At 38.5% G+C, this 27,736-nt stretch overlaps 3 protein-coding genes across 4 annotated transcripts in view; 1 reads left to right on the forward strand and 2 right to left on the reverse strand.

Moving 5' to 3' along the window:
• Positions 1-164: 164 nt before the first annotated feature.
• Positions 165-14,896, reverse strand: LOC130916263 (zinc finger protein 771-like). Its single transcript, XM_057836893.1, has 4 exons — positions 14,682-14,896; positions 12,147-12,626; positions 6,751-6,861; positions 165-2,215 (listed from the first exon to the last, which is right to left on the reverse strand). The coding sequence occupies exons 1-4, from the start codon at positions 14,779-14,781 to the stop codon at positions 1,296-1,298; spliced, it is 1,611 nt and encodes a 536-aa protein (XP_057692876.1). The 5' UTR covers positions 14,782-14,896; the 3' UTR covers positions 165-1,295.
• A 1,635-nt stretch (positions 14,897-16,531) lies between these two features.
• LOC130922935 (oocyte zinc finger protein XlCOF6.1-like) lies at positions 16,532-19,952 on the forward strand. Its single transcript, XM_057848222.1, has 2 exons — positions 16,532-16,895; positions 18,653-19,952. Exons 1-2 carry the CDS (start codon positions 16,793-16,795, stop codon positions 19,864-19,866), a joined length of 1,317 nt encoding a protein of 438 aa, XP_057704205.1. The 5' UTR covers positions 16,532-16,792; the 3' UTR covers positions 19,867-19,952.
• A 2,407-nt stretch (positions 19,953-22,359) lies between these two features.
• The window catches only part of celf1 (cugbp, Elav-like family member 1), a 34,239-nt gene continuing 28,862 nt past the window's right edge, over positions 22,360-27,736 (reverse strand). For both annotated transcript variants that reach the window (XM_057848583.1, XM_057848572.1), the window contains one exon: positions 22,360-27,231. In XM_057848583.1, coding sequence (XP_057704566.1) covers positions 27,104-27,231 — 128 coding nt within the window. In that variant the 3' untranslated portion in view covers positions 22,360-27,103. The remainder of the gene's footprint in view (positions 27,232-27,736) is intronic.

Here is a 27,736-nt window from a genome sequence, read left to right on the forward strand (position 1 = left end):
TCCAACCCGTTACTAGCATGGTGTACCTAATAAAGTGGCCGGTGAGTGTATGTGATAACCTATGTACAAAGAGGATGATGTGCGGATGCTAACTGATACATGCTAATCTTTTGTTATTGCTGTATCAGCAGCTAGTTAAAAATGCAAATATGAATTACTGTTATTGAAGATGAGACTGATTTTCATTTTATTTTAGTTTCATTCTGCAAATGTTAATATGAGCAGCTGAATAGCGTCAGCAAACAACACGGACGTCTGACATCGTCATTTCAGAGCTTAGCTCACTGTCTTGCTAGGCGATGTTCATTCGCAGTACAGGCGTCAAAATCAGCGTTAAAAAATAGATAATGCAAACACTGAACTGCATTGAAAAGAACATTTATTGAATCACACACATAAAAACATATTAGCTCCAGAAGTGCCTAAATTTCCTCGACTCGGAAACCTCTCTTAAAAAGTTGAATAAAAGGTTAAATAAATTGCGCTCCAGAAAAAAAAAAAAAGTGTTGTCCTCCCCCCAAAAAAGTTTTAAACATGTTACTGTCCCACCGTGCCGCCGTCATATTGCAAATTATTTTTAAACAAGAACAATGCAGAAAAATGCTTTTCTTTATGAAACGCTTCATTGAGTGAATCCACTCACTACTGAGAACAGCCGCGCACACACACAATGAGTTTCCACAGCACACTGGTATTTAACAAGTTAAACGATGATTGACACATTCGGCATCTTTGAAGGTAGCGCTGCCAAGCTTCTCTGGCAAGATCAAAGCTTCAACCCCTGTCAATAATCATTAACTTTAACAAGCAAAACTTGCAGTGCATTGCTGACCAAGAAAAGCAACGGGAGGGAGAGTGAGGCTGTACGAGCATGAAGCAGAAAAACATTTTTTTTAATTAAAAATGGTGCGATCCCTAGTCCTTATCCCTAGTTTTAAATCGACTTTTTCATATTGGCCGGTTGGATTTAAAAAAAAAAAATACTGATACCGATATATGTCAAATTTCCAAATATCAGCCCGATATATCGGCCGGCCGATATATTGGTCTATTTCTGTAAGACAATATTAATTATTAGACAGGACTTACTAATGCAAATCGTGAATGTTTCCTCCCTTGAAATGAAGAAGCGATAGTGAAGTTTGGTTGAAGATTCAATTCAACACAAGCCTTTTTTCCTTATCGTGTCAAGCATCATTCAATTGCATCGCATCAACCAGCAGGTCCATTTCATAAAGTGTCTCAAGTACTGCACCATGTTCAGTGGTGATAATGTTCAGTGAAGGCAAATATCATCACCGGTTGCTGCTTTTGGGAGCAACACACCGGTGTCTCTTAACCTGGTTCCTCCACGAAAAGCTTTTGCCGCAACGTGCACAATAGAAAGGTTTCTCCCCGGTGTGGGTTCTCGCGTGACTCCTTAAGGTTCCCTTCTCAGAGAAGCGCTGCCTACAAACTGAGCAGGAGAAAGGTTTCTCTCCAGTGTGCGTTCTGACGTGGCTACTCAAAGTTCCCTTCCGCGCGAATCTTTGCCCGCAAACTGAGCAGCCGTAAGGTCTCTCGCCGGTGTGGGTTCGCGAGTGTATTTTTAAGTACGTATTTGTTGAGAATTGTTGACCGCAAACGGAGCAGGAGAACGGTTTCTCTCCAGTGTGTTTTCGGGTGTGGATGACCAAGTTTCTGTTCTGAAAAAATCCTTGACCGCAAAATGAGCACGTGAAAGGTTTCTCGCCGGTGTGGTTCATCAAATGCCTCTTCAAATTAGACTTGTTACGATAGTTTTTCCCACAGTGAGAGCATTTCCAACGTTTGTTGTAAACGGCCTGATGACCTCCAGTCCTTTCATTATCATCTTCATCAGTGTCAGATGAGTGTGACGTGGCGTCGTCGCTCTCTGATAGCGGCGCTATCAGGCCGTATGCTTGTGATCCTTCTGTTGAGCTGCTGCTAGTGCTCAGAGGCGCCGCCCCTCCGCTCACCTCACTCGGACTTTCATCTTCACTCTTCAATGGGTCAGAACTCAACTTGGTAATGTGCTTCTCCTCTTCCTCCTCTTTAATATCCAGCGGCTCCTCCTCCTTTTTTATGTAAAGTTGCTCCTCTGTCGTTTGTTGCTCAGGGGGTTCTGGCTCCTCCTCTTTGATTCGGAGGAGCGCCACTTCTATTTTGACGCCAGGACACTCTTGCCGCTCAGAATCGAGATTTTCACTGATGCCTGCACACAAGGAGGCAAATACTATTCATGGACTGACTTCTGAGCTCACGCAGACGGTGCAAACAAAACAACTGCATAAATGTAAAAATATCCGAGGCCATTTGCAAAAACATCTCCATTTTAATTAGAGCTATCAAACGATTAAAATTTTTAATTGAGTTAATCACAGCTTAAAAATTAATTAATCGTAATTAATCGCAATTCAAACCATCTATAAAATATGCCATATTTTTCTGTAAAATATTGTTGGAATGGAAAGATAAGACAAGACGGATATATACATTCAACATACTGTACATAAGTAACGTATTTCTTTATTATAACAATGAATCAACAAGATGGCATTAACATTCTGTTAAAGCGATGCATGGATAGAAAGACTTGTAGTTAAAAGATAAATGTTAGTACAAATTTTATATTAAAACTCCTCTTAATGTTTTCGTTTGAATAAAAATTGTAAAATTTTCAATCAAAAAATAAACTAGTAGCTCGCCATTGTTGATGTCAATAATTACACAATGCTCATTGTGAAGAAACCCATAAAATCAGTCGCACCCAAGCGCCAGCAGAGGGCGACAAAAACCCAAAAAACACAAGTAACAAGTTGACATGACACTGTGCTGTCATTTTAATCTGTTTGAGCGGGGCATGTGCGTTAATTGCGTCAAATATTTTAACATGATTAATTTAAAAAAATAATTACCGCCCGTTAACGCAATCATTTTGACAGCCCTAATTTTAATACATTTCCGTCCTCAGATAAAGCATGTGAAGATGTTTTTTTTTTTTTTTTTTTTAAATTTCCACTTCATATTTTTTTTTGTCAAAATAATGTAGCACCGGTGCTACCATTCTATTTTGCTACTTACCAGAGAAAGAAGGAAAAGGAAAAATCTATGTGAATAAATGGGACCCAGAGATGTAAAAATTAAGAAAATATAACTAGTTTAACTATTGACACTATTTACAAACAGTGAATATATTAACTAAATCTTAAATCTGTTCTCTCGAAATAACAAATATGCCCGGTAAATTGTCTTGTAAATGTCAAAAATTCAGTTAACCAATAAACACATAACTTCAAATACACAGCACAAAAATTACACATTATAAATGCAACAAGATGCTCAGTAGCTACAAATTTGTTTGTTTGTTTTTTAAGGAGCCCCCCCCCCACACACACACACTCACTGTCTGAGTACAGTATTTTTCGGACTAGAAGTCGCACCTGAGTATAAGTCGCACCAGCGATAAAATGCCCAACGAAGAGGAAAAAAACATACATAAGTCACATTAGAGTATAAGTTGCATTTTTGGGGGAAATTTACTTGATAAAATCCAACATATGGAACAGAAATGTAATCTTGAAAGGCAATTTAAAATAAAAATACAACAGAGAACAACATGCTGAATAAGTGTATGCGAATTAGGGGTGTGAAAAAATATCGAAATGGTGATAAATCGTGATACTTTGTATCCTGATAGGTTATCGATATGCTCCTGTCAAGAATCGAGATATCGTTTTAAAAAGGTGTCAATTTAAAAAAAAAAAAACAAGGCTGCCATTGACGGTGCTCGACGCCCAATCCATTTAGACTGGGAACGTTCGTTTTTTTTTTTGTCAAGAATCGAAATATCGTTTTAAAAAGGCGTCAATTAAAAAAAAAAAAAAAAAAAAGGCTGCCATTGACAGTGCTCGACGCCCAATCCATTTAGACTGGGAACGTTCGTTTTTTCAAAACCAGAGCATTCAGTCATTTAGGGCATTTACAGGTCATTTCCTGTTGAGTTTGAGTCACTGCCTTTTCATTTGGGTGATTCCCAGGTCACTTCCTGTTCTGTAACACAAAATGAACAGGAAGTGGCCCATGAAATACCCCAAAATCAACAGGAAGTAACTTAATATCAACAAGTAAATGACCTAAAATGGCCCAAAATTAACTCATTGCCTGGCATTGGCTGCCACTACCAGCCATATACGTTCAATCCGTTTGAAGTGGGAGGGATGTTCATTCGCTGCCAACCTCCCAGTTCAAATGGATTGGGCGTCTACTAGTGATAAACTCATTCCAATTCACAGCAGAAGTTTGTTTTTCTGTTTATTAGTTTTTTGTAGAATATCGTAGAATGATTTCCTGACCAATGTATCGCTATATCGTCAGATCATCGCTATCGTGAGCCTTGTATCGCAAATCGTATCATATCGTTAGGTACAAAGAGGTTCCCACTCCTAATGCGTATGTGGCCGGTATGTTAACGTAACATAGCTATTAAGAGTTACTCGGATACCTATAGCATAAAGAACTTGCTAACAAGTTTACCAAACCATCAGTGTCACTCCAAAACACCAAAATAACATGTGAAATGATATCATAATGTGTTAATAATTTCACAGATAAATCGCTCCAGAGTATAAGTCACACCCCCAGCCAAACTATGAAAAAAACTGCGACTTATAGTCCAAAAAATACTGTATTCCAAGCAACAGATCTCCTCATTGTCTCTATGGTAATGCCACTTAAGCAATAGCATGCGCGTATGCTTAAATGTCCATCATTTCACATAGAAAAACAAATGCATCGACAATGCATTAACAATAAATACAAAATACAAACAATGTGTGCCTTACACCTAATGGTCATCCTAGCATTTATTATTATTATTAGTTTTTTTTTTTTTTTTTGTAACCTGACAGTTTGTTAAAAGAATAAGTTAAAAAAGTGTAAAATTAACTCAAATAAATCACAATTTAATATTAATTATCAATCTCCCTGACATTTGGGCAAATGTTTGTAATGGAAACATTAACCCATATTATTTTGGAACCTGTGGTTTATGCATAAACATACAGTGGGGCAAATACGTATTTAGTCAACCACCAATTGTGCAAGTTCTCCTACTTGAAAAGATTAGAGAGGCATGTAATAGTCAACCATGAGAGACAGAATGTGGGGAAAAAAACAGAAAACCATATTGTTTGATTTTTAAAGAATTTATTTCCAAATTAGAGTGGAAAATAAGTATTTGGTCACCGCCAAACAAGCAAGATTTCTGGCTGTCAAAGAGGTCTAACTTCTTCTAACGAGGTCTAACGAGGCTTCACTCGTTACCTGTATTAATGGCACCTGTTTTAACTCATTGTTGGTATAAAAGACCCCTGTCCACAAACTCAGTCAGTCATACTCCAAACTCCCCTATGGCCGAGACCAAAGAGCTGTCGAAGGACACCAGAGACAAAATTGTAGACCTGCACCAGGCTGGGAAGACTGAATCTGCAATAGGTAAAATGCTTGGTGTAAAGAAATCAACTGTGGGAGCAATTATTAGAAAATGGAAGACATACAAGACCACTGATAATCTCCCTCAATCTGGGGCTCCATGCAAGATCTCATGTCGTGGCGTCAAAATGATAACAACAACGGTCCGCAAAAATCCCAGAACCACACGGGGGGGACCTAGTGAATGACCTACAGAGAGCTGGGACCACAGTAACAAAGGCTACTATCAGTAACACAATGCGCCGCCAGGGACTCAAATCCTGCACTGCCAGACGTGTCCACCTGCTGAAGAAAGTACACGTCCAGGCCCATCTACGGTTCGCTAGAGAGCATTTGGATGATCCAGAACAGGACTGGGAGAATGTGTTATGGTCAGATGGAAACCAAGATAGAACTTTTTGGTAGAAACACAGGTTCTCATGTTTGGAGCAGAAAGAATACCCAATTGCATCCGAAGAACACCATACCCACTGTGAAGCATGGGGGTGGAAACATCATGCTTTGGGGCTGATTTTCTGCAAAGGGACCAGGACGACTGATTTCTGTAAAGAAAAGAATGAATGGGGCCATGTATCGAGAGATTTTGGGGGAAAATGTCCTTCCATCAGCAAGGGCATTGAAGATGAGACGTGGCTGGGTCTTTCAGCATGACAATGATCCCAAACACACAGCCAGGGCAACAAAGGAGTGGCTTTGTAAGAAGCATTTCAAGGTCCTGGAGTGGCCTAGCCAGTCTCCAGATCTCAAACCCATAGAAAATCTGTGGAGGGAGTTGAAAGTCCGTGTTGCCCAACGACAGTCCCAAAACATAACTGCTCTAGAGGAGATCTGCATGGAGGAATGTGCCAAAATACCAGCAACAGTGTGTGAAAAGCTTGTGAAGAGTTACAGAAAACGTTTGGCCTCCGTTATTGCCAACAAAGGGTACATAACAAAGTATTGAGATGAACTTTTGGTATTGACCAAATACTTATTTTCCACCATGATTTGCAAATAAATTCTTTAAAAATCAAACAATGTGATTTTCTGGGGTTTTTTCCACATTCTGTCTCTCATGGTTCAGGTTTATCCATGTTGACAATTAAAGGCCTCTCTAATATTTTCAAGTGGGAGTACTTGCACAATTAGTGGTTGACTAAATACTTATTTGCCCCACTGTACCACTGGGCTACAATAAAATCAATCACATTTTATCGCAACAACAGTTAACTCCATTTCATGTCTTAAATATTAACTCAAAACACGGAAAGCCTCAACCTTGCGTCGTGGCCTCCTCTTTGCTTTGTACTCCTCCACGTCGTTCTGGCATTGGCATTCCGTTATTTTTCCAGTACTTTGCAATATTGCGTAGTCGATCTTTCTTGACACCTGCAATCACATTAAATTTTTAAAACATCTCAAACTATCAGCAAATATTCACATTTAACATCATTTCTGCACTATAGAGCGAACACGATTATCAGCCACCCAACCCAAATTACTTAGAATTTAAGAAAATTATTTACACGCCGCACCTGACTATTAGCTACATTGGCCCATGTCTTAATATGGGCTATTTACATAGAGAAATGTAACAAAGAAACTTTTGATTGACCAAATATATATTTATTAACCTAATAACCACACATTAACATGCCTAGTTACATTCATTGATATGCACTAGATTATCGCAACTAGACATGTGCCGATTATCAGTTTCAAAGTATATCGTGGTATGAAAACGGTTTCAAAACCGCAAAAATTTTCCGTCATGCCATCCCTACGGTATTAGCGATTGTTTATGTCCCAAAAATGCAGGTCAAATTCCCTCGCTTGCAGCTGCAAGGGTTGCTGCTCAGTGTCAGTGACTCAGCTGTGCGACACGATGGCTGGAGGAGGAGAAACTCTTGATCTTTTTTCCTCTTTGAAGAAAACAAAATCGCGGGTATAGGAATACTTGAGCTATAGAAACGTTACAGACGGCCACAGCGCTTGTATAACACTACGGCACGTCTTCAATCCTGCAGCTCAACTGAAGGCACCCCGTTTACTCCGAGAGCGGAGACGCGATACTCGGGAAAAGGTCAAATTAAGTTAACATAGTGCTAATAAATAAGATTAACCGTACTGTACCTTGCTAACGTAACATCTGCCCTGCGGAGGGCTAGGTTTCTATTAATTATGACTACTGTCGATGCGTGGCTAACGTGTCATTCATACAGAATTTATATAATCTGGGAAAACACAGCGCTGTAGAGTGATGACGATGTAAAATAAAAACACAATAAAGCTAACTGTCAATTTTAGCTCAGTAGTCATTGATTGATAAAACACCAAGTAGCACTGGTGCCTAATGTGCTCAAATACAGCAAGTATCATACATGTATTTTGAACACTGTAAAAACTCAAAATCCTATCAGGACTTACAATTTAGTCCAGGAGTGGGCAAACTATTCCACAAAGGGCCGCAGTGGGTGCGGGTTTTCGGTATAACCTGTCAAGAGGAAACTTTTTCACCAATATGGTGTCATACAAGTGCAATCAGTTGATTGCAATCAGGTGCATCTTGTTTCCCCGGACCTATTATTGGTTAAACTGCCTGTATTTGATCATTTGTAACAAAGACCAGGACCCACTGCGGCCCTTGAGGACCGGTTCGCCCACCCCTGATTTAGACTTTACTAGAACTTAAAATTAGCTTGACACAAATGGTAATTCATGTGGGGAAAAACACCAAACTTCTAAGTGATGTGTGTTATCAAGTGTAATGACATTTTTAGGAAAGATTTTAAAAAAAAAAAAAAATTTTTTTAATTTTTTATCAGATTTAGAAGTTTGAGTGAAAGCAGTGAATTTGTTGTTTTTTGTTCTAGTCCTATCTGAGATTCAATTGTTGGCTGTTTCCATCAAGTTACATCTAAAATAAAGACATTCAATATTAGGTGAAATGTCTTGTTTTCCGATTAATATTTATAATTGCGCTCTACCGAAATAAAATATTTTATCCATTTACTCGATTAATCGATGGAATGTTCAGTACAATACTCGGTTACTTAAACATTCCATAGCTGCAGCCCTTGTTTATAATGTCGTATTTACTCAAAGTAATGTCAATCAATTATCAGAGGAATAGAATGACATTAAAAATTGAGTTATTATGTTGTGTATACTGTAATTTTAAAAATTGAGCTTCATAAGCGAACCAACCTTCTAGTGGACGAAAAACTTCTGCTTGCATTATTTTGTAACCAGTCGAGCATCCAAAAAGTTCCTCTTGGAACTAATTCCCTTATGTTGTAGGTGTCCTTCTTTAAGCACTCGGTTTCGACGCGCAGTTGTCTTTTCGTTAGCAGCTAGGCATGCTATGCTAGTTTAGGCTTTAATGCGCATCCAGACGAATTGAAAATGGGCCGGGTTATGTTTTAATCCATAAATTAGTGCTGGACGCGTCAATATTACGGTTTACTCAAGGCTAATTAAAAATGGTTTAGCGAAGGGAGTGGGATTTAGGGGGAAAACAAGACGCGTTTGGGGAAAAAGTCAATGGTTTTCTTCTTTTCTACTTCCGGTATTTTAGGCGTAATACTGCCACCCACCGAGTAGGTATAGTTTGACCCCTCGAATGATTAGCTTGTACTTTATTATGGGAGAGATTAGTCTCAATAAAAAATTTTCTAGACTAATCTCTCCCGTAGACCCCATTTTTTGGTTATTATATTTATTTTTTAAACATATTTTAATTTTCTTGTTATTATTTTAATTTCTTCTCGATTGAAATTGAGTGTGCATTATATTTAAAATTAGTGATTTATTCTTTTTCGTTTCTTTTATTTCAAATGCATTTTCATTTTATTTCCTGTGTAATTTTGTTACAAAGACAAATAAAGTCTAATTTATGTATTTCTTAACCCCTTCTTTCCAAATGTATCACATTTGATACACTTAGAATTTCATGATTTTGAGACGAATTCAGAATTTTGAAATATCTTTCCTAAAAATTTAAAAAAAAAAAAAAATTTTTTAATTGATGGATGCAAGTCAACTCATGCATCTGCAGGTTCCATGAGGTAAAAAAAAAAAAAAAAAAGGATTTGGCAAGGGTTATAGATATTAGAGCGCTTATTACACGTATTTTTTCTTTTTTACAAATTTGAAAAAAATGTTTCATTATGACCTTATTTTTCAAATTTTGTGATTCTCTGACAATTGCTTCATATTGCAGGCATTATTAAGGATATTTTTAGGCTTGTTAGATTTTCTGTATAATAATGTATAATATCATGATGTGTTGTATACAAGTTACTGAAGGAAAGATATTTTAATGCAAATATAGCAACTTCGCAATGGATTCAAATGATGAAAATGCATCTCCATATTAGACATGTGCCGATGACCTATTTCAAGGTATATCGTGGTATGAAATGTCACGGTTTCAAAATCACATAAATTTCCCTTCATTCCGTCCTTACGGTATTAGCTATTTTTTATGCCCCAAAAATGCAGGGAGAAATCCCTCACTTGCAGCTGCAAGGCTTAACCCTCCCCTGCCGGTTGTTGTTCAGTGTCAGGAATACTTTGGCTACAGAAAAGTTGCAGACGGCCGCGGCTTAGAGGAGGTGGGCCAACCGACATGTAAAACATGTTTGCGGATGGTGGATGCCGAGGAGGCAATATCTCCAATACGATTTCGCATTTATACAAATTAGTAAACACTGCCATGAACGTTTCCCACCAGCTACGAGAGTTAACTCCAGCGTGTTTAGTTTGTCTAGCAGTGGTAAAAAAGTGTTTTTTTTTTCTGTGGCAATATTCTGTGTTAAGAAACGGAGTGTGTGTATAATGTAAACATGATACGAGTCATACACACGCTTTTTATGGAAAATAATTCATTTATTTTTTTTCTGATGGTAATATTGTTGAGCCGTGGGTATACGCTCACGTAAAGGACAGCATTTATTTCAACTTCATTTAAAATATTTCAGTCATTTTTTGCTATATTTTAAATCTTAATTTAACATTATACTTATTTTCGAATTTGCTGATGTGTGTTGAAAAATAAAAATCCTGTTTTTTTTAACCCAGATATCTCCAAGTAACACATTTTAGAGCTGTAATTGCTATACTGTGATACCGTGATATTTTTGCTTAAGGCTATCATACCATCAAAATCTCATACCGGCACATGCCTATATAGGTACATACAAATATATCAGTGGCAATTGCTTTAAAACTCCAAGGGAAGCTCGCTTCCTCCAAAATGTCAAAAAATAATAAAATGTACACTGTTGCATGTACATTTCATCCACTAAATATGCGCTACAACGCGCTCAAATTTGTTCAGATATAGCTTCCCATCACTGGTTAAGATGCGGTGGTTTGCTTTTCATTCATTCTCGCAGCTTCACAGTCCTCGAAACAGTGGAGGACGCTGTATGACTCCAGGGTTGAGAGTGTATTATTTCACTACAGCAAAATGGCGGGCTTTATTCCTTCCATTGAACACTGTGTCTTTCTGAGGGTCTATTGGCAGTGGGCAGGGCTCGGCTAGCCCGGACGCTCCGTTTCTCTGCATGATGATTGGATCATGTCTGAGGCTGAATCCTTTTTTGATTGACAGCGAAATGAGTCAATCTGTCATCTTGTCGTAAGAACATCCATGGGAGGCATTTTTCAATTTTCATTCCGTTGTTCTCGGTTGAACCAGAGACTTTCATAATCAGCCTGTCGACACTTGCTTTGTTAAAAACGACTCGCGAAAAATTGAGCTTCTATTTGTGTTGTTGTTTTTTTTTGGTACCTGCTTGTGTTTGGAGACTTGACTTCTGGCACTCTCGTTTCTTTCCCTACTGAGAAGCGGGTGCCGCTGAGCCCCTCAACCATCACAAAACACTCACAGGTGGACACATTTTGAGCTTCCCCACATTGAAAGACCAGCATCCACCACCGATGTATATAGATTTGTTTTAAGTTGAGTCTTAAAAATGGAACAAATGTTCATTCAACCCGCATCCACACAGTCGAAATGGATTGACTTCTAGCGCCATGAATGGCAGTCAATGAGTTAGACTCAGGCATCAAGGGGTTAAAAGAAGCGAAAAGAACTCCACAACAACATTTAATGAATATTTAATCAATCACTTAACTGTTAAATGTCATTTAATCCGAGTAAAATCTTAAGTAAGGTCCAATCAAAATTTCCTGCCTAAAATGATGTTTTTCAGATGCCGGATTGCAAATGAATTCAACACAGATGTTTGAAGTTCAGCTTCATCGACTCTTGCTCTTCTCACCAACACACTTGTGCCTCTTGACGCCGCGCTTAACGTGGAATCTTTTCTCGCACACGCTGCAACTGAACGGTTTCTCTCCAGCGTGCGTTTCCACGTGCGTCGCCAAATTCGTCTTCCTGTTGAAGCGTTTGCCGCAAACCGAGCAACCGAAGGGCTTCTCCCCGGTGTGCGTCGTCATGTGTCGCGTCAAATTTGTCTTTTGAGTGAAGCGCAGGCCGCACGTCGTGCAGGCAAAAGGTTTCTCCCCAGTGTGCGTTCTTTTGTGCGTGGTCAGTATCGTATTTCTCGAGAATCTCTGGCCACAAATGGAGCAGGCAAACGGTTTCACCCCAGTGTGTGTTCTCGTGTGGATTTTTAAATCTTCCTTGATCGAGAATCTCTTACCGCAAACGGAGCAGACAAAAGGTTTCTCCCCGTCGTGTCTTCTCGCGTGTCTTGTTAAATTGGTCTTGATGGAAAACCCTTTGCCGCAAAGTGAGCAGGCAAAAGGTTTTTCTCCGGTGTGCGTTCTCGCGTGCCTTGTCAACGTTGACTTATTGTAAAAGGTTTTGTCACACTGACAACATTTCACACGTTCTGTGTCACACTTTGAGTGTTCATCATCGTTGTCTTTGTCGTCATCGTCGGCTACAGGAGTGTGCGATGTGACGATACCGCTATTGGAGAGCGGTGCTGAAAAAATCTCAGACCGGGACCCTCCGCGGTGATCTTCGTCACTTTTTTCGTCTTCACTCTTCACAATGACAGTTAATGGAAAGTCGGTGATGTCAGCTTCCTGCTCTTCCTCTTTAATGTAAGGGGGCTGTTCTTCAACGTGAGGTGGCTCTGATTCCTGCTGGTTAAAATGAAGATCTTTACCAACATCTGCCGAACACAAGAAGACAAACACACAGGCTTATGTTCTTGTTCAATCAAGTCTAATGTGATGTTCATGTTCTTATTAACTCATGACGGAAATAGACGTCCAATCCATTTGAACTGGGAGGACGACCCCCACTTTTCCAGTCTTATTTCAATGCAAAAAACACCGTCTTAAATTCGGGCCAATACGGATTTTGAGGGGAAAATAAATTTAACTCTATTATATAAACTGCACACTGACTACTTTTCATTGTGTCAAAGTGTCATTTTGTCAGTGTTGCCCCATGAAAAGATACAGTGCCCTCCATAATTATTGGCACCCCTGAAAAAGATGTGTTTTTTAGCTTCTAATATTTTTTTTTATTCAAATAATATGGGACCTTAATGGAAAAAAAAAGAGAAAAATCCAACCTTCAATACAAGTGCATTCATTCAGTGGGGAAAAATCCCCCATAAAGAAATAATTATTTGACATCAAATAATGTGTGTCACAATTATTAGCAACCCTGGTGTTAATACTTTGTACAACCCCCTTTTGCCAACAAAACAAGGTCTGGGGACTGAGATGGCCGTAGGAGGAGCTTGATTTTGTGTCTGGTGAACCATTTCTTAGTAGATTTGGCCATATGTTTAGGGTCATTGTCTTGCTGAAAGACCCAGTGACGACCCATCTTCAGCTTTCGGGCAGAGGGCAACAGATTTTGATTTAAAATGTCCTGGTATTTCAAAGCATTCATGATGCCATGCACCCTAACAAGGTTCCCAGGGCCTTTGGAAGCAAAACAGCCCCACAACATCACTGACCCATCCCCATACTTCACACAAAAATACACACGGTCCCAGGCTTCAGCTGGGACCGTGTGCTTTGGTCAGATGAGACCAAGATTGAGCTTTTTGGCAACAAACACTCTAAGTGGGTGTTCGGGGAAAATTTGTTAAAATCCAACACCAAGAACTGACATGTAATCTTGAAAGGCAATTTAAAATAAAAATAGAATCGAGAACAATGGGCTGATTAAGAGCTCGGTTTGCTAGTCTTACATGATGCATAGACAACGAACTGAGAACGTGCCCGGTATGGTAACGTGACATAGCTGCTATTCAGGTAACTATAGCATAAATAACATGTGAAATGATATAATAAAGTGTTAATAATTTCACGCATAAGTCGCACCAGCGGCAAAAGTATGAATAAATCTGTGATTTATAGTCCAAAAAATGCAGTATATGTGTGTGTGTTGAAATCAGTACAAACCAAAATAAAATATATTCCAAACAAATACTAATTGAAATATAGAAAAATGGAAAGGAATGAAGGTTAAGAGAGTTGAACTAGCTTAATGAATAGATACTGAAATAATAACCCAGATAGCAGACCAACGTTGAAAAGATCAACATTCCGCCGTCGATATGGTATCGTGGAATCAACGTTACTTTTGCACCCTCGATTAATGTTGTTTCAACATTGAAATCCTTTCAAAATCTAAACGTCGTTTGGATCATTAATATTGGAAGAATGCTGAATCAATGTTACGTTTTCGACCAAAACGCCCGCTCATCCATAATTCAATAACTTTTCAATCATATTTCCCGGTCGATCATAAATCAACTATTTGTCAACATTAGTTCATCAACTATAAAACAATGTTCACCCAACCATCGCCTGAAATAACATAGAACAACGTTGTTTCAACGTCACAAGACGTCGAAAATTTCGATGTCAACCATACTGATGATTTTGATAGAAAACTAAAGTTTATTCAATGTCGGACTGCTGTCTGGGAATATATTAACAAATCAAACTATTCATTTAATGATGCATTTAGAAAAATGTGGCACTCTTGGTCCTCCCTAGTCTTCTTCTATAATCTGTATAAATACTATTCTTGTTTGGTTGTTGTCCACATTATTATTATTGGAGAAGCTATCAAGCTAGCTAGCTAGTGGTTCACTTTTGATTTGTAAGCCTCGACTAGCTATGTTTTCTTCCATCACGACGTGATAACTTCTTCCAAGATTCACAACGTGAAGTGGATCATGTCGTGATGCGATACTGACCTTGTTCATCATCTTCCAGTTGTTGACGTGGTGGCTCGCCCTCCTCTTTTATCGCACGAAGTTCCTCCAATGCATTCCTCGCAGTCGATTTGGCGCACATTTTCACACGATCGATCGATGGTCTCTACTCCATAAGATCAAGGTTGAGATCTGCGAAAGCTTCTTTTGTTTGCAGTGGTGACGAGAAGCTTCGACGTGCAACGAGAAGAATTAACCCGACGACTTCCGGTGTTCTGTCAAAATTTTCTCCCATATAAAATTTTGCTCCCAAAGCTTTTGTGGCGCTGAAAAAGCCCTCTTTTACATTCAGTCGGACTCACAATGTTATCCAAAGGTGCTAACTAAACTAGATACATCATAAACGTACATGTGCAACACGAAAATGGCGTAAATTAATACTTAACAACACGGCGAAGTCGTTAACAGTGAGAGCGCGGTGTGCAGATTCTGTGTGCAGCTAACATGGTAGGATGTGTCTGAGAACTTTTGTACATGTCTTTCCATGATCAAACTTAAGTAAATATTCCTTTCTTTAAACAAAGTTTGTAGTGTTTACTTTGGAATCGCCGCATTCGCGGCTATTTTTAACGTTACGTGCACGCTTGATGGGTTGTAAAATTTGTCAGAACACCTGGTCGGGATTTTGACGTTATGAAATAAATAAATAAACACGCCAAATAAACACGTGACAATGAGAAACCTATCCTTTCAAAGTATACAAGCAATTAAAAAATATATTCATTTCAATTCATACATTCAAATAGAGACTGCAGATACAATTTACAGAGATAGACGTCCAATCCATTTGAAGTATAATTTTTTTCGTTTTGTTTTCTATTTACATGTTAGACTGGAAGGCCAAATTTTTCTGTCATCAATTTCAGGTCATTTTTCCAAGTGCTATCGACAAAAATTTAACAAAAAAAAAAAAAAAAAAAAAAAAACAAAAAAAAATCCGTCATCGCCAAATATAAATCAATATTTTCCAAGTGTCAATATGTCATCCGCTAGATTTTAAATTTGTCATCAAATTAACATTTTATTTTCAGAGTCAAAAAATTTTTTTTTAAAAATCTGTTTTTACTAAGTGTCATCATCTCAAATTCATTTTTCCCCAAATGTGCTTTTAACTTATTGGCTGCCACTGACGACGTTTGACGTCCAATCCATTTTGACTGGGAGGGTCAAAGATAGTTTAGACGTCTAGGGCCGTCAATGACACTGAAACACAGCATTCGCAGGCAATCTTCCAGTTTAAGTAAATTTGACATCTTTTGTAGGCATTGGCAGGTCACTTCCTGTTGATTTTGAGTCACTTTCTATTCATTTGGGGACATTCCCAGGTCACATCCTTTTCAGTAACCCAAAATCAAAAACAACTGCCCTTTAAATGCCTCAAAATCAACAGCAAATCACCCGTAAGTGCCCAAAAAGGAAAAGGAGGTGACCGAAAATCAATAGGAAATTATGTCAAATGCCCCAAAATGAACTCTGGCATTGGGGTTGGGGATCACATTTTTCCCTTTGCAAATCACTTGTGCAGCACAAAATAAGGTTGCAAACAAACTACGTATAAATATTTTGTTTCACATTAATAAACTTGTATAAAAAGTTTAGTCAAATGATTTTTACTTTTTTTTTTTTTTTTTTTGCTGTCGCTGGACATTTTCTCTTTGTGTTTAGAGTCAGGCTGGCCTTGACCATGTTTCCTTGCCAAATTGGATTGGACGTCTTTCGCCGTCAATGGCAGCCAAAAGAGTCATAATAGTTATATGAATAGGCCGACATAATGGGACAGAATATTCTGACGAATACCCTGCCAAGCAACAGAGCGCATGCGCCCTCTTGTGTTCACATATTATACACACGCTCGCGTTTCGATTTGCGCGACTTCTGTGTTCATTTTCCGTACTTTGTGAAAGGACTTCATGAAAGAAAGTCCATCTCAATGTAACCGGATGAAGAAAAACATTTGAACAAAGTTGGCGTTGGCACTCATCTCGTTGCACGTCGAGCCGTCACCGCCTAGCTTAGCTTAGTTTAGCTTAGCCGCTAACAAAGAGACGCCTTGGTTTTTATCGAGTTTGAGTGGGGGCGTTATTTAGTGCAATATGTCTGTGAGACTTGTGAAAGAAGAACATGAGGAGGAAGTGTGTGGAGTAAAAGACGGGCGACGACGTCAGATCTCGGAAGTGGTTATCGAGCAGCTAGCAGGTGGGTTGTTATGTCTGAAACCTTCCAAGCTTGCGGCTGTGTGGTTTGCGCGTGTTTATTTTTACTCGGGGACAACGTTCAGTTGAATGAACTCGAAGCTATGACCTCTAAATTTTAGAGAATATATATTTTTTCTTTCGATGGCCTCAACTGCCTGCAAATCAGGACAATGCTTATAGGCTAGCTAGCTAGCTGCCCTGTTCTTCCTCTTTGCAGATTCGTCACAAAATTTACCGTGTTCAACTCCGTGTCAAGCTTGATTTTTTAAAAAGTTTAAAGCTGTTTCAATGTGTTTATAAGAAATTTTATTTGAACTAAATTCTCAACCTAAATTGAATAAGTTGCAGTTGTTTTCATTTATGCACAAAGCTCAAAGCTGGTCTACTGTTGTAACTTCAACAGTTAAAGCAACACTAGGTAACTTTGCAAACTTTTAAAAATATTTTCTTAGCCAGTTTTTCGCGGCCATTTTAATTTTCGTCTGTTTTTTGGACGAAAAAACTTTAGTCTTAGTCATATTTCAGTCATTTTAAAATGTGTTCTTCTTGTTCTAGTTTTGTCACCGAAAACAAATTTCGTCTAGTTTAAGTCGAAAATTCTCAATGTTTTCGTCTATAAACTTCAGATGTTTTAGTCCAGGAATAAATAAAAGCTTTGCAACAATTTCGAATGAACATGACAGACAAGTACATCATCATTTTCATGATGATAATACACTCAGCAGGAAAATACCACGTTATCTGCAATTAATTAAACTCACCTGGATGCCATGACCTGTATGTAAAATGTTTTCCAAGAGTTTAAGAAGAAGAGTTACTGCGCTAAATGCTAATGCTTACACGAACGCTATGCTAACGCTACAAGTTAGTTAAATGTGTGATGATCACTCAGAACAGACATTTAAAGGCTAAAGCAACATGGCATAGCCAAGATAAGAAAATAAAACTTACTAAGCAGCACCTGACACATGTGTTTCACAAAGGGGCCTGGAGTGGGCACATGCTTAATCCTGTGTGTGGGGCGGGGGGTCAGGGGGAGGCGGAACACGTCACATGAGTGACACTACACCTACAATAAGAAAATATCACACATTGTGAATTTATGACAGAAACTATAGCGAATTTCATCTCGTTCTCGTGTCGTTACACAACAACTGGCATCCATCTCGTTATGTTTTAGTCACCCAAGACACGTTTTCAGCACGTCAATGTGACGTCATCGTCATGAAAAAATTGTTCGCTGACGAAAACACTGTTCTTAACGTTTGTGATATGTCAAATGACAACTGGTTGAATGACACCTCTTTTAATATCTTGAGGGGGTCTGTATTGCATCACCACCACTAATTAAATTAAAAAATATTTTATAAAAGTTGAAAAGTTACCTAGTGTTGCTTTTAGGATAATTTGAAGCGGCCAATCAGCTTATCATGCACATTTTGGGACACAGGGACAAGGAGAACTGGGAAACTCCTCACAGGAAGGCCAGAGTTGAACCCTTGAGCTCAGAACTGTGAGGCGGACATGCTAACATGCTAACCACTCAACCCTCATGCCTTTTTTTTTTTTAAACACAACGGAAAAATCTGGTGCATAGACAGAGAGAGCTACTCCATCGCCATTTCATCCCTAATTAAAATTTGTGTTCTTATGCTTGTAGTACTCCCTAATAACTGCTGCTCTAACCTGAATTTCCTCTCTGGTTATCAAGAAAGGAGATTAGACTGAGCTTAAACTTTTTCTTTTTGTGTCATGCAGACATCAGGGAAGCACATGTTGAATTTCAGCTGCAAGAACCACAGTCGCCGTGCCTTAAACAGGAGGAGGAGGAGGAGACTGAGACGGTTCAGATTAAAGAGGAAGACGAGGAGGACCAAATCACCGCGTTTACATTGACTGATGTCTTTGTAAAGAGCGAGGGACACGACGAAGACGAGCTTTCGGCTTCACCGTCGAATGGCGACAGCTTAACGTCACACTCTTCTGACTATGATGATGATGATGATAGTGATAAACAGCAACACTCCAAAAGTCATAAGACGTGTCGCCCAGGCTTCAAATGTTCTCAATGTGACAAAAGATTTTTCAAAAAGAGTTCACTCAAAAGACATACCTCGAGCACGCACGAGGGAGAAAAACCGTTTGCCTGTTCATTTTGCGACATGAGATTCATCGAAAAGTCCGGTTTAATGAAACACACCAGAACGCACACGGGAGAGAAACCTTTTGCCTGCTCGGTTTGCGGTCAGAGATTCGCGAGAAATTCCAGTTTGACCATACACGCGAGGAGGCACACTGGAGAGAAACCGTTTGGCTGCACATTTTGTGGGAAACATTTCTCAGTCAAGACGTATTTAGCAAAACATACAAGGACGCACACTGGTGAAAAACCCTTTCCTTGCATGGTTTGTGGTCAAAGATTCTCTGTAAAGGCATATTTGAAAGAACACGCGAGGACGCACTCTGGGGAAAAACCGTTTGGCTGCTTAATTTGCGATCAAAAATTCTCTCATAGGGCAAATCTCACGAGGCACGCCAAGACGCACACTGGGGAAAAGCCTTTCGCCTGTTCGCTTTGCCCGGAGAGATTCTACACAAAGTCATGTTTAACAACACACGTGAGAACACACACCGGGGACAAACCTTTTGCTTGCACGTTTTGTGGCAAAAAATTCTTTAGTAAATCGCATTTAAAGCGCCACACAAATACACACACCGGAGAAACTTCTTTCGCCTGCTCCGTCTGCGGGAGACGATTTGTGCAGAACGGAAGTTTAAAATTACACATGAGGACGCACACAGGGGAAAAACCTTTTTCCTGCTCACTCTGTGCTAAAAAATTCTCCAGAAAGTCCCAACTAACAGCGCACACCAGAACGCACACTGGAGAAAAACCATACGCCTGCCTACTTTGTGATAAAATATTTTCCCGAAGGTCACATTTAACGAGACACACGCACACACACAGGTAGGAAAGTAAAGCAGAGCAACAAATGAATCTGTGTGAGCAATGCACTGTATTAACTCTGTGTTTTACTTTCCTAACATTAAATCTCATTTTGATGGATAAAGCTCTCTTGTTTTAACCCCAGGATCCGTGACCTAGCTATACCTGCAATCTTCCATGAGTGGGGTCAAAAGTGACCCCATTTATTGACGAAAGTCTTGAGCAATTCCTTTTAATTTTGGTTGAAGGTTAGGATTTTTATTGTATTTTCATCAACAAAAGACTAAACATATTGTCTTTCCTCGTCTCCAACCCTTTAATGCCAGCAATATGAAGCAATTATCAGAGAATCCCAACATTTGAAAAATAAGGTCTTAATGAAACTTTTTTTTTCAAATTTGTAAAAAGAAAAGTCAAAATGAATATGTGTAACAAGCCCTCAGATATCTATAACCCTTGCCTGTTTTTTTTCCCTCATGGAACCTGCAGATGCATGTGTTGACTTGCAGCCATCTTTTTTTTTTTTCCAAAAAGAAATGTCAAAATTCTGAATTAGTCTCAAAATCATGAAATTTTAGGTGTATCAAATGTGATACATTTGGCAATATAGGGTTAAAATGAAGCCAAACACTTACATACGCCTCATCATATTTCCATATGCCGTAGCTACACTGTCGCTCCGACGCAGAAGCATAAACCATGCTTTAGGGCTTCATGTCTCGTGCTTTGCTGTGTGCTCGTTTGGTTCAAAAATACTGGGCACACTCTGAAAATGAGAGCGCCACTGCCACACACTGAGTGGATGTGCAACTACACTGTAGTAGTACGGCAAAAAAGAATGTTCCCCGAGGCCACATGCGCCCGCCCCCTCCTCCAGGTATCACTTTGGGCGTGCCCCATTATTTGAGAAGGACTGCTGTAGCACAATAGGTTATCAATATGCTCCCATCAAGAATTGATATATCATTTTAAAAAGGTGTCACTGTTTAAAAAAATGTAAATGAACCAACAGGTTGCTACCAGAATCTTCCATTAGAATAGTGCACCGTCAATGGCACTGAAACCAGAGCATTCACAGCCAGTCTTTTGTGGGCATTTGCAGGTTACTTGAGGTTGAGTTACTTAGTAGGGGTGTGACAAAATATCGAAATGGTGATATATCGTGATACTTTGTATCACAAAAGGTTATCGATATGCTCCTGGCAAGAATTGAGATATCGTTTTAAAAAGGTATCAATGTCTAAACAAAAAAATAAAAAGGAACCAACTAATTGGTACCAAAATCTTCCACCATAATAGTGTCTCAGTTAACTCCAAGCCTGCATTGACGGTGCACGACCCCGAATCCATTTAGACTGGGAACGTTAGTTCATTGGAAACCAGAGCATTCACACTCATTCTGTCCGATTTTCAGGGCATTTACAGGTCATTTCCTGTTGAGTTTGAGTCACTGCCTATTCATTTGGGTGATTCCCAGGTCACTATCTGTTCTGTAACTCAAAATAAACAGGAAGTGACCTGTAAAATACCCTAAAATCAACAGGAAGTAACTGAAAATCAACAGGTAAATGATCTTAAATAGCCCAAAATGACCTCATTGCCTGGAATTGGCTGCCACTGACGGCCATAGACGTTTAATCCATTTGAAGTGGGAGGGTGGCAGCCCTGCCATTGGACGTCTACTAGTGATAAACTAGTAAGACCAATGTATCGATAATCGTTGTATCGCCTTATTGTCACATCATCTTTATCGTGAGCTTTGTATCGCAAATCGTATCGTGAGGTACCTAGAGGTTCCCACTCCTATTACTTAGTGTTGATTTGGAGTCGCTTCCTAATAATTTGAGGACATTCTTGCGTCACTTCCTTCTCAGTACCCCAAAATTAACAGGAAGTGACCCGTAAATGCCCCAAAATTAACAGGAAGTGACCCGTAAATGCCCCAAAAGGTAAAACAAGTGACTGAAAATCAGCAGGAAATGACGTGAAATGCCCCTAAGTTAACTCATTGCCTTGCACTGACCACCACTGACAGCCATGGACGTCCAATCCTTTTGAAGTAGGAGGGCCTGTCGGTGCCCTCCCACTTCAAACGTATTGGACGTCTGCTAGTGATTAAATAATTTCATTTCATGGCAGAAGCATGAAAAGACCTTTCATCGACCCAACAAAAATGGCTTTAGGGCGGCCATGTCGGTAGGGGCAACGTTCCCATCAAAGTCAATGTATTGACAATAAAATTAAGTCATAAGTAGCTTATTTCTCAACCGATATTAAAAATATTTTTTTCTCGACGTCAAAGCATCTATTTGCTCATTGTCTGCCATTGACGGCCCTAATGAACAAACTTTCATTCGCTGCCACCCTCCTACGTCAAACTCATTTAAATTCACAGATAATTGGACGTCATATCATCTCAGGAAAGGCGGCAATGTTACATCGGCGTGCGTGGCCGGCAAACATCTTGGGTATGTCCACCAAGCGGAAAGAAAGCAGTGAAGAGCAAAACATTGTGGTTGAGCAAAACATTTTGGCACAAGTTTATTTGTCATTTTCCGGAAGTGAATACAAACCAGCTGATTTTTGTCAACCAACTGGGTGCGGATTTAAAAAAAACAAACAAAAAAAACATGCATCCTAAAAAGAGCCACAAACAAACAGAGCGTCTGTCAAACAAGAGACGCCGCATTGTCCTAGCGTAGCCTAGCCTTGCATTCAATAACAAAACGCCCACAAAAAAATCACTCCTTTGTTCCAAAAAGTTGATTGATTGTTCGTTTTGCAGCTCAGATATGACACGAGGCGGGAAAATGTTTCAGTTGTGGCCACAATATTTGTAAAACCTGCACACAAATGGATTTTGGGCCACGAAATGGGGACGAAACAAAAAAAAAAAATGGCAATTTTATTCAAGTAAGGCAACTTTTAGAATAGAAACAAATCAACGTTCCAATAATGAAGTGACAATTTTTTGACGATAGTCATTTTGGGGATGAAATTCATTTGCATACAAAAAAAAGTTAGCTAACAAGAAAATAAATTGCATGAGTTTATAACAAAATTAGATGTATTTCGTCACCTTTTAAAAAAAATTCCAACAAAAAAAAGTCATTTCAATACAAAAAAATTGAGCGGTAAAATAATTACTAAAGTTTAAATTCATAATATCACAAGATTCATTTCTACAGAGCCAACCAAGTGCCAGGGTAGAAAAAAAATATTTTTCATTGCTAATCTCTACCCACTGTTTAGTGATCTGTGGGTACAGTTTAGTTATGTGTACAAGCAGTTTAGTAATTTGTAACCACAGTTTACTAAACTGTAGCAAGTTTAATAATCCACTTCAGTATTCCGTACCCACAGTTTAGTATTCTGTACCGAGTTTCATAATCTGTGAGTACAGTTTAGTAATATGTACCCATAGTTAAGTAATCTATGGGTGCAGTTTATTATTCTGTACACAGTTTAGTAATCTGTGAGCACAGTTTAGTAATCTGTACCCTTAATTTAGTAATCTGAGGGTGCCGTTTAGTATTCTGTACCAACAGTTTAGTCATCTGTACCTACAGTTTATTCATCCGTGAGTACAGAGATAATATTTTGTACGAAGTTCAGTAATCTGTGAGTACAGTTTAGCATCCTGTACCAACAGTTAAGTCATCTGTCACCACAGTTTACTAAACTGTACCCACAGTTTAGTAATCCAGTTTAGTAATCTGTACTCACAGTTTGGTAATCCGCCACAGATTGCTAAACTGTATCCACAGATTACTAAACTGTACCCACAGTTTAATAATGTTGTCTTTGGTAGCCGTGAACAATGTCACTTTCAGGTGTTATCATTTGCACACAGGCTGGTGTCACATACACGTCACAAGTGACATTGTTGAATTTTGTCCGTCGATATTTGGAGTCTCCACCAAATTGAATTGGTGACTACCATTTCCGGGTCATTGCTAAATTGTGGGTACAGATTACTAATCTATTATATTTTAGTAATCACACAGTTTAGTAATCTGTGTAGATTACTGAACTGTGAACTGGACCTAAAGATAAAAATTTGTAGGTACAATTCGGCAATCCACACAGATTACTAAATTGTGGGTACAGATTAGCTGTGAATTTTTTTTTTTCTACCCTGGCACCTGGGGGGCTTCATACATTTTTTTCTCCCCTGTAAAAAAATGTTGTTTGTGATCATTTATTTAAGAATTAAGAGAGAAATTCACACATTTCTGAAAGTTAGTGTTTTTTCGAGAAAAAAAATACACCCAAAAGGATAAGAAATATTACAAAAAAGGGTGATAATTCTATGAGATTTGACAATATGGCAAAAAATAAAAATGTATATTGTGACCACCATGAAATGTTTCCCTTTTGTCAAGTATCTGCACAGTAGTATTCGTGACTTTGAATGCGTGTGGCCGGGACGATACCGACAAGTATTCGGGCCACACTAGAAAGGGCTTAATTCTATGGCTGCCATTGATGGCGATAGACGTCCAATACGTTTGAATTGCCAACAAACAATCTTCAATCAAGTTACCATCAATAAATTTGATTTGATGTGGATTGGAATAAATTTATCACTAGTTAGACGTCCCACTTCAAATGGATGGGACGTCTAACTAGTGATAGACTCATTCCAATTTACAGCACATGAACGATCTATCATCGTCAACGGCAGCCATTTTCATCCGCATATTCATTCCCTTTTTCAGTGTGGCCTTTAAACTCTTTGGTAGGACGGGTCTGACCCTGCGCATGAAATGAGATGACTCGGAAATAATCCAACATTTTCTTTGCGTCTAAATTACGGAGGCAATAAATAATTCCCCAGCACACAGGAGAAGTAGAAAACCTTGCTTTCTTTCGGAATATATAAAAATAGAAGAGGCGGCGCCCTTCCTGATACGTACGCGTCGCCGCCTCACCTTTACAAAAAAAGCCACCACGACAGGAAGCGGGTCACGTGACACGGACGCTCCAATCGGAGAAGAGGGCTTCCGCCGGAGATATGTGAGGGCTTCGGTATATAAAAAAGAAAAAACTAAACATAACACCACCACAACTCACTGAGTGATCGATATACGACTATAAATATATATCAAGAATATACTGTACAATTTTTCAGCGAGACACCTTCGGTAAAAGATCATTAGCAAAAGCGGATTGAATAAACCGAGTACAAATGTAGCCACGATCCTACGAAGGACCAGAATGAAATCATTACATGGTTAAATGAATCATTTTTTGTGTCATTTTTCTCAGTATTTATTTATATGTATCAATTTGTATAGAGCTGATTAAGTTTTAGGGTAAGGAGGTCAAAGAGGTCAGAAAAGCAATTGGCGCCAAATAGGGTAATCCGTTATCAGTTAACGGAAATTTTGTAGGCAATACAATGGTTCCAATGGATATGATATGAAGGGGTCAAAGGTCACGGAGATCAGAGTGGTGTAACGTGGTGATAAATCGGCTAATCTGTTAACGCAAATTAGGTAGGAAATATGATGGGTCAAATGAATGAGATAATGTGAAGGGTCAAAGGACACAGAGTTCACAAAAGGAATTTGCCGTTAACGAGGCAAATCCATTATCGAGTTAACGCAAATTAGGTGGGTTGTATGATGAGTCAAATGAATATATGGTATGATATAAAGGGTCAAAGATCACAGGGGTCAGAAAAGTAATTTAGTGATAAATGGCTAATCCATTACCAAGTTAACACAAATTAGGTAAGCAATATGATGGGTCAAATGACTGATTTGACAAGAAGGGTCAAAAGTCACAGAGGTCAGAAATATGGCAATGCTTTGAATGAGTGCTCTTCCAGTCATTATACAGTATACTTATTTCAGTTTATTTATTTATTTTTAATTTATTTCAATGTGTATTTATCTTTATCGAATGGTGTATTTTTAATGGATAAAATTTATAGTAGGCCACACATGTAATAAAAACATGTTGAAGTAAATACCAGCCAACATGAATATATTTGATTAAAAAATCAAAATGAATAAAACAAAAAAAAAAACTAGAAATATACGAGTTCTTATTTATACATACTAATTTTTATTCCTTTTGTTTTGTAGATACACATTTTGGTTTTGATTGATGTTCGAAGTTTTATTTTGCATTTATGTCAATTTATCTTTTTTCCTTTTTCAAATATTTGTTTCAACAATCATTTTAATTGGTATTTACTTTTATAACCAATCAAAAATCAAATAAATGCCAATCAAAATGAATAAATACTTTATTTTTGAAAAATAAAATCAAGATTTATTTAAATGATTTTTATATATCAAATCTTTTTTCATATTTAGCTTTGTATACATTTTATTTGCGTTTCACATTTCAATTTTAATCGCTTGTTTTCATTTCTTTCAAATCATTTGTTCTAATTGTCATTTACTTCAACATTTATTTCACTTTGTATTCATTGTCACCTTCATAAAATGATTCCCAATGTCAATATTTACAAATGGTTCCTTTTTTTGTTCTAAACAAATCCCTAAATATTTGGATTTTTTTAATATAAATCAATTAACACATTTTTAAAAAAGAATGTTTTATATCATTTATATCAAAAATGCAATAAATGTTGAAATAAGAGATTTAAGCGGGTGTCGATAAAAAAAGCAATAATAAATAAATCCATGAATAAAATTTTAAAAGTAAAAAAAAAATAATAATATTTAAAAAAATATCTAAAATGTTTTAAAAAGAGGGTGTCGATACATATCCTTTATACTATATCAAAAATGCAATAATTGTTGAAATAAATAAACATTTTAAAAATGTAAATAAATACTGACTGATACATTGTGCTTCGATTTGATTTTTTGACTCCTGGTCCTCCGTACGATCGGGCCGACGGTCATAAATGTTAAGCCTTAGTCAATATTCACCCTAGCAAATCCTCGACGGCGCGTTCCGAGGCCCGGCTGACGTCCGGCGCCCAATGGGTCGAGCGTATAAATCGGGTGACTTTCGTCAACTAAAATAAGAGGTTTGTTCCAGCGGAGAACAGTGAAGCACAAAACACTCCCCAAAACAAAAAAGCACCAAGAAAACAATTTGCCGTCCGTGTGCAACGTGTGGTAACAATGGAGGTTCAAAAGGTAGCACGGCAAACAAAAGAGTTCAAAAGAAAACACGGCAGTTTGTGAGAGAAGACGTGAAGGATCCGGTCCGTCCGCCGGCTCGGCCCGGCCCGGCCACCCTTACTGTACCGGTACCGAAGTCACGGCGGGCCTTCAGTACGGCTTGCTGTCGTTCTTGGAGCGCTTGAGTTGCACCTTGAGCCGCTTCATGCCAATCTGGAAACCGTTCATGGACTGGATGGCGGCCTGCGACGACACCGGGTTGTCGTAACTCACGAAGCCTAGGGGCACACGTGCGTTTTAGTCATCAACTTTTCCAATGTATGAGTCCTTCTCAAAAAGTTTGCATATTGTGATTAAGTTCATTATTTCCTGTAATGTACTGATAAACATTAGACTTTCATATATTTTAGATTCATTACACACAACTGAAGTAGTTCAAGCCTTTTATTGTTTTAATATTGATGATTTTGGCAAAAAAGTCCAGAAAAAACAAAAGTCTCTGTTTAAAAAAATTAGCATATTTCATCCGACCAATACAAAAAAGTGTTTTTTAATACAAAAAAAGTCAACCTTCAATTAATTATAGCAGCTATGCACTCAATACTTGGCCGGGAATCCTTTTGCAGAAATGACTGCTTCAATGTGGCGTGGCATGGAGGCAATCAGCCTGTGGCACGGCTGAGGTGTTATGGAGGCCCAGGATGCTTCGATAGCTGCCTTAAACTCATCCACAGTGTTGGGTCTGGTGTCACTCAACTTCCTCTTCACGATATCCCACAGATT

The sequence above is a fragment of the Corythoichthys intestinalis genome, chromosome 1 (assembly GCF_030265065.1).
Source record: "Corythoichthys intestinalis isolate RoL2023-P3 chromosome 1, ASM3026506v1, whole genome shotgun sequence".
In the NCBI taxonomy this organism is placed as follows: domain Eukaryota; kingdom Metazoa; phylum Chordata; class Actinopteri; order Syngnathiformes; family Syngnathidae; genus Corythoichthys; species Corythoichthys intestinalis.

Excerpts from the sequence above, each read along its gene's own strand:
- LOC130916263 (XM_057836893.1), bottom strand. The coding sequence starts at position 14,781 with ATGTGCGCCAAATCGACTGCGAGGAATGCATTGGAGGAACTTCGTGCG. Across the intron at positions 12,627-14,681 it reads ACTGGAAGATGATGAACAAG|ATGTTGGTAAAGATCTTCAT; the intron begins GTCAGTATCGCA and ends TGTGTTCGGCAG. Across the intron at positions 6,862-12,146 it reads TTTTGTCTGCTCCGTTTGCG|GTGTCAAGAAAGATCGACTA; the intron begins GTAAGAGATTCT and ends ATGTGATTGCAG.
- LOC130922935 (XM_057848222.1), top strand. The coding sequence starts at position 16,793 with ATGTCTGTGAGACTTGTGAAAGAAGAACATGAGGAGGAAGTGTGTGGA. Across the intron at positions 16,896-18,652 it reads GGTTATCGAGCAGCTAGCAG|ACATCAGGGAAGCACATGTT; the intron begins GTGGGTTGTTAT and ends TGTGTCATGCAG.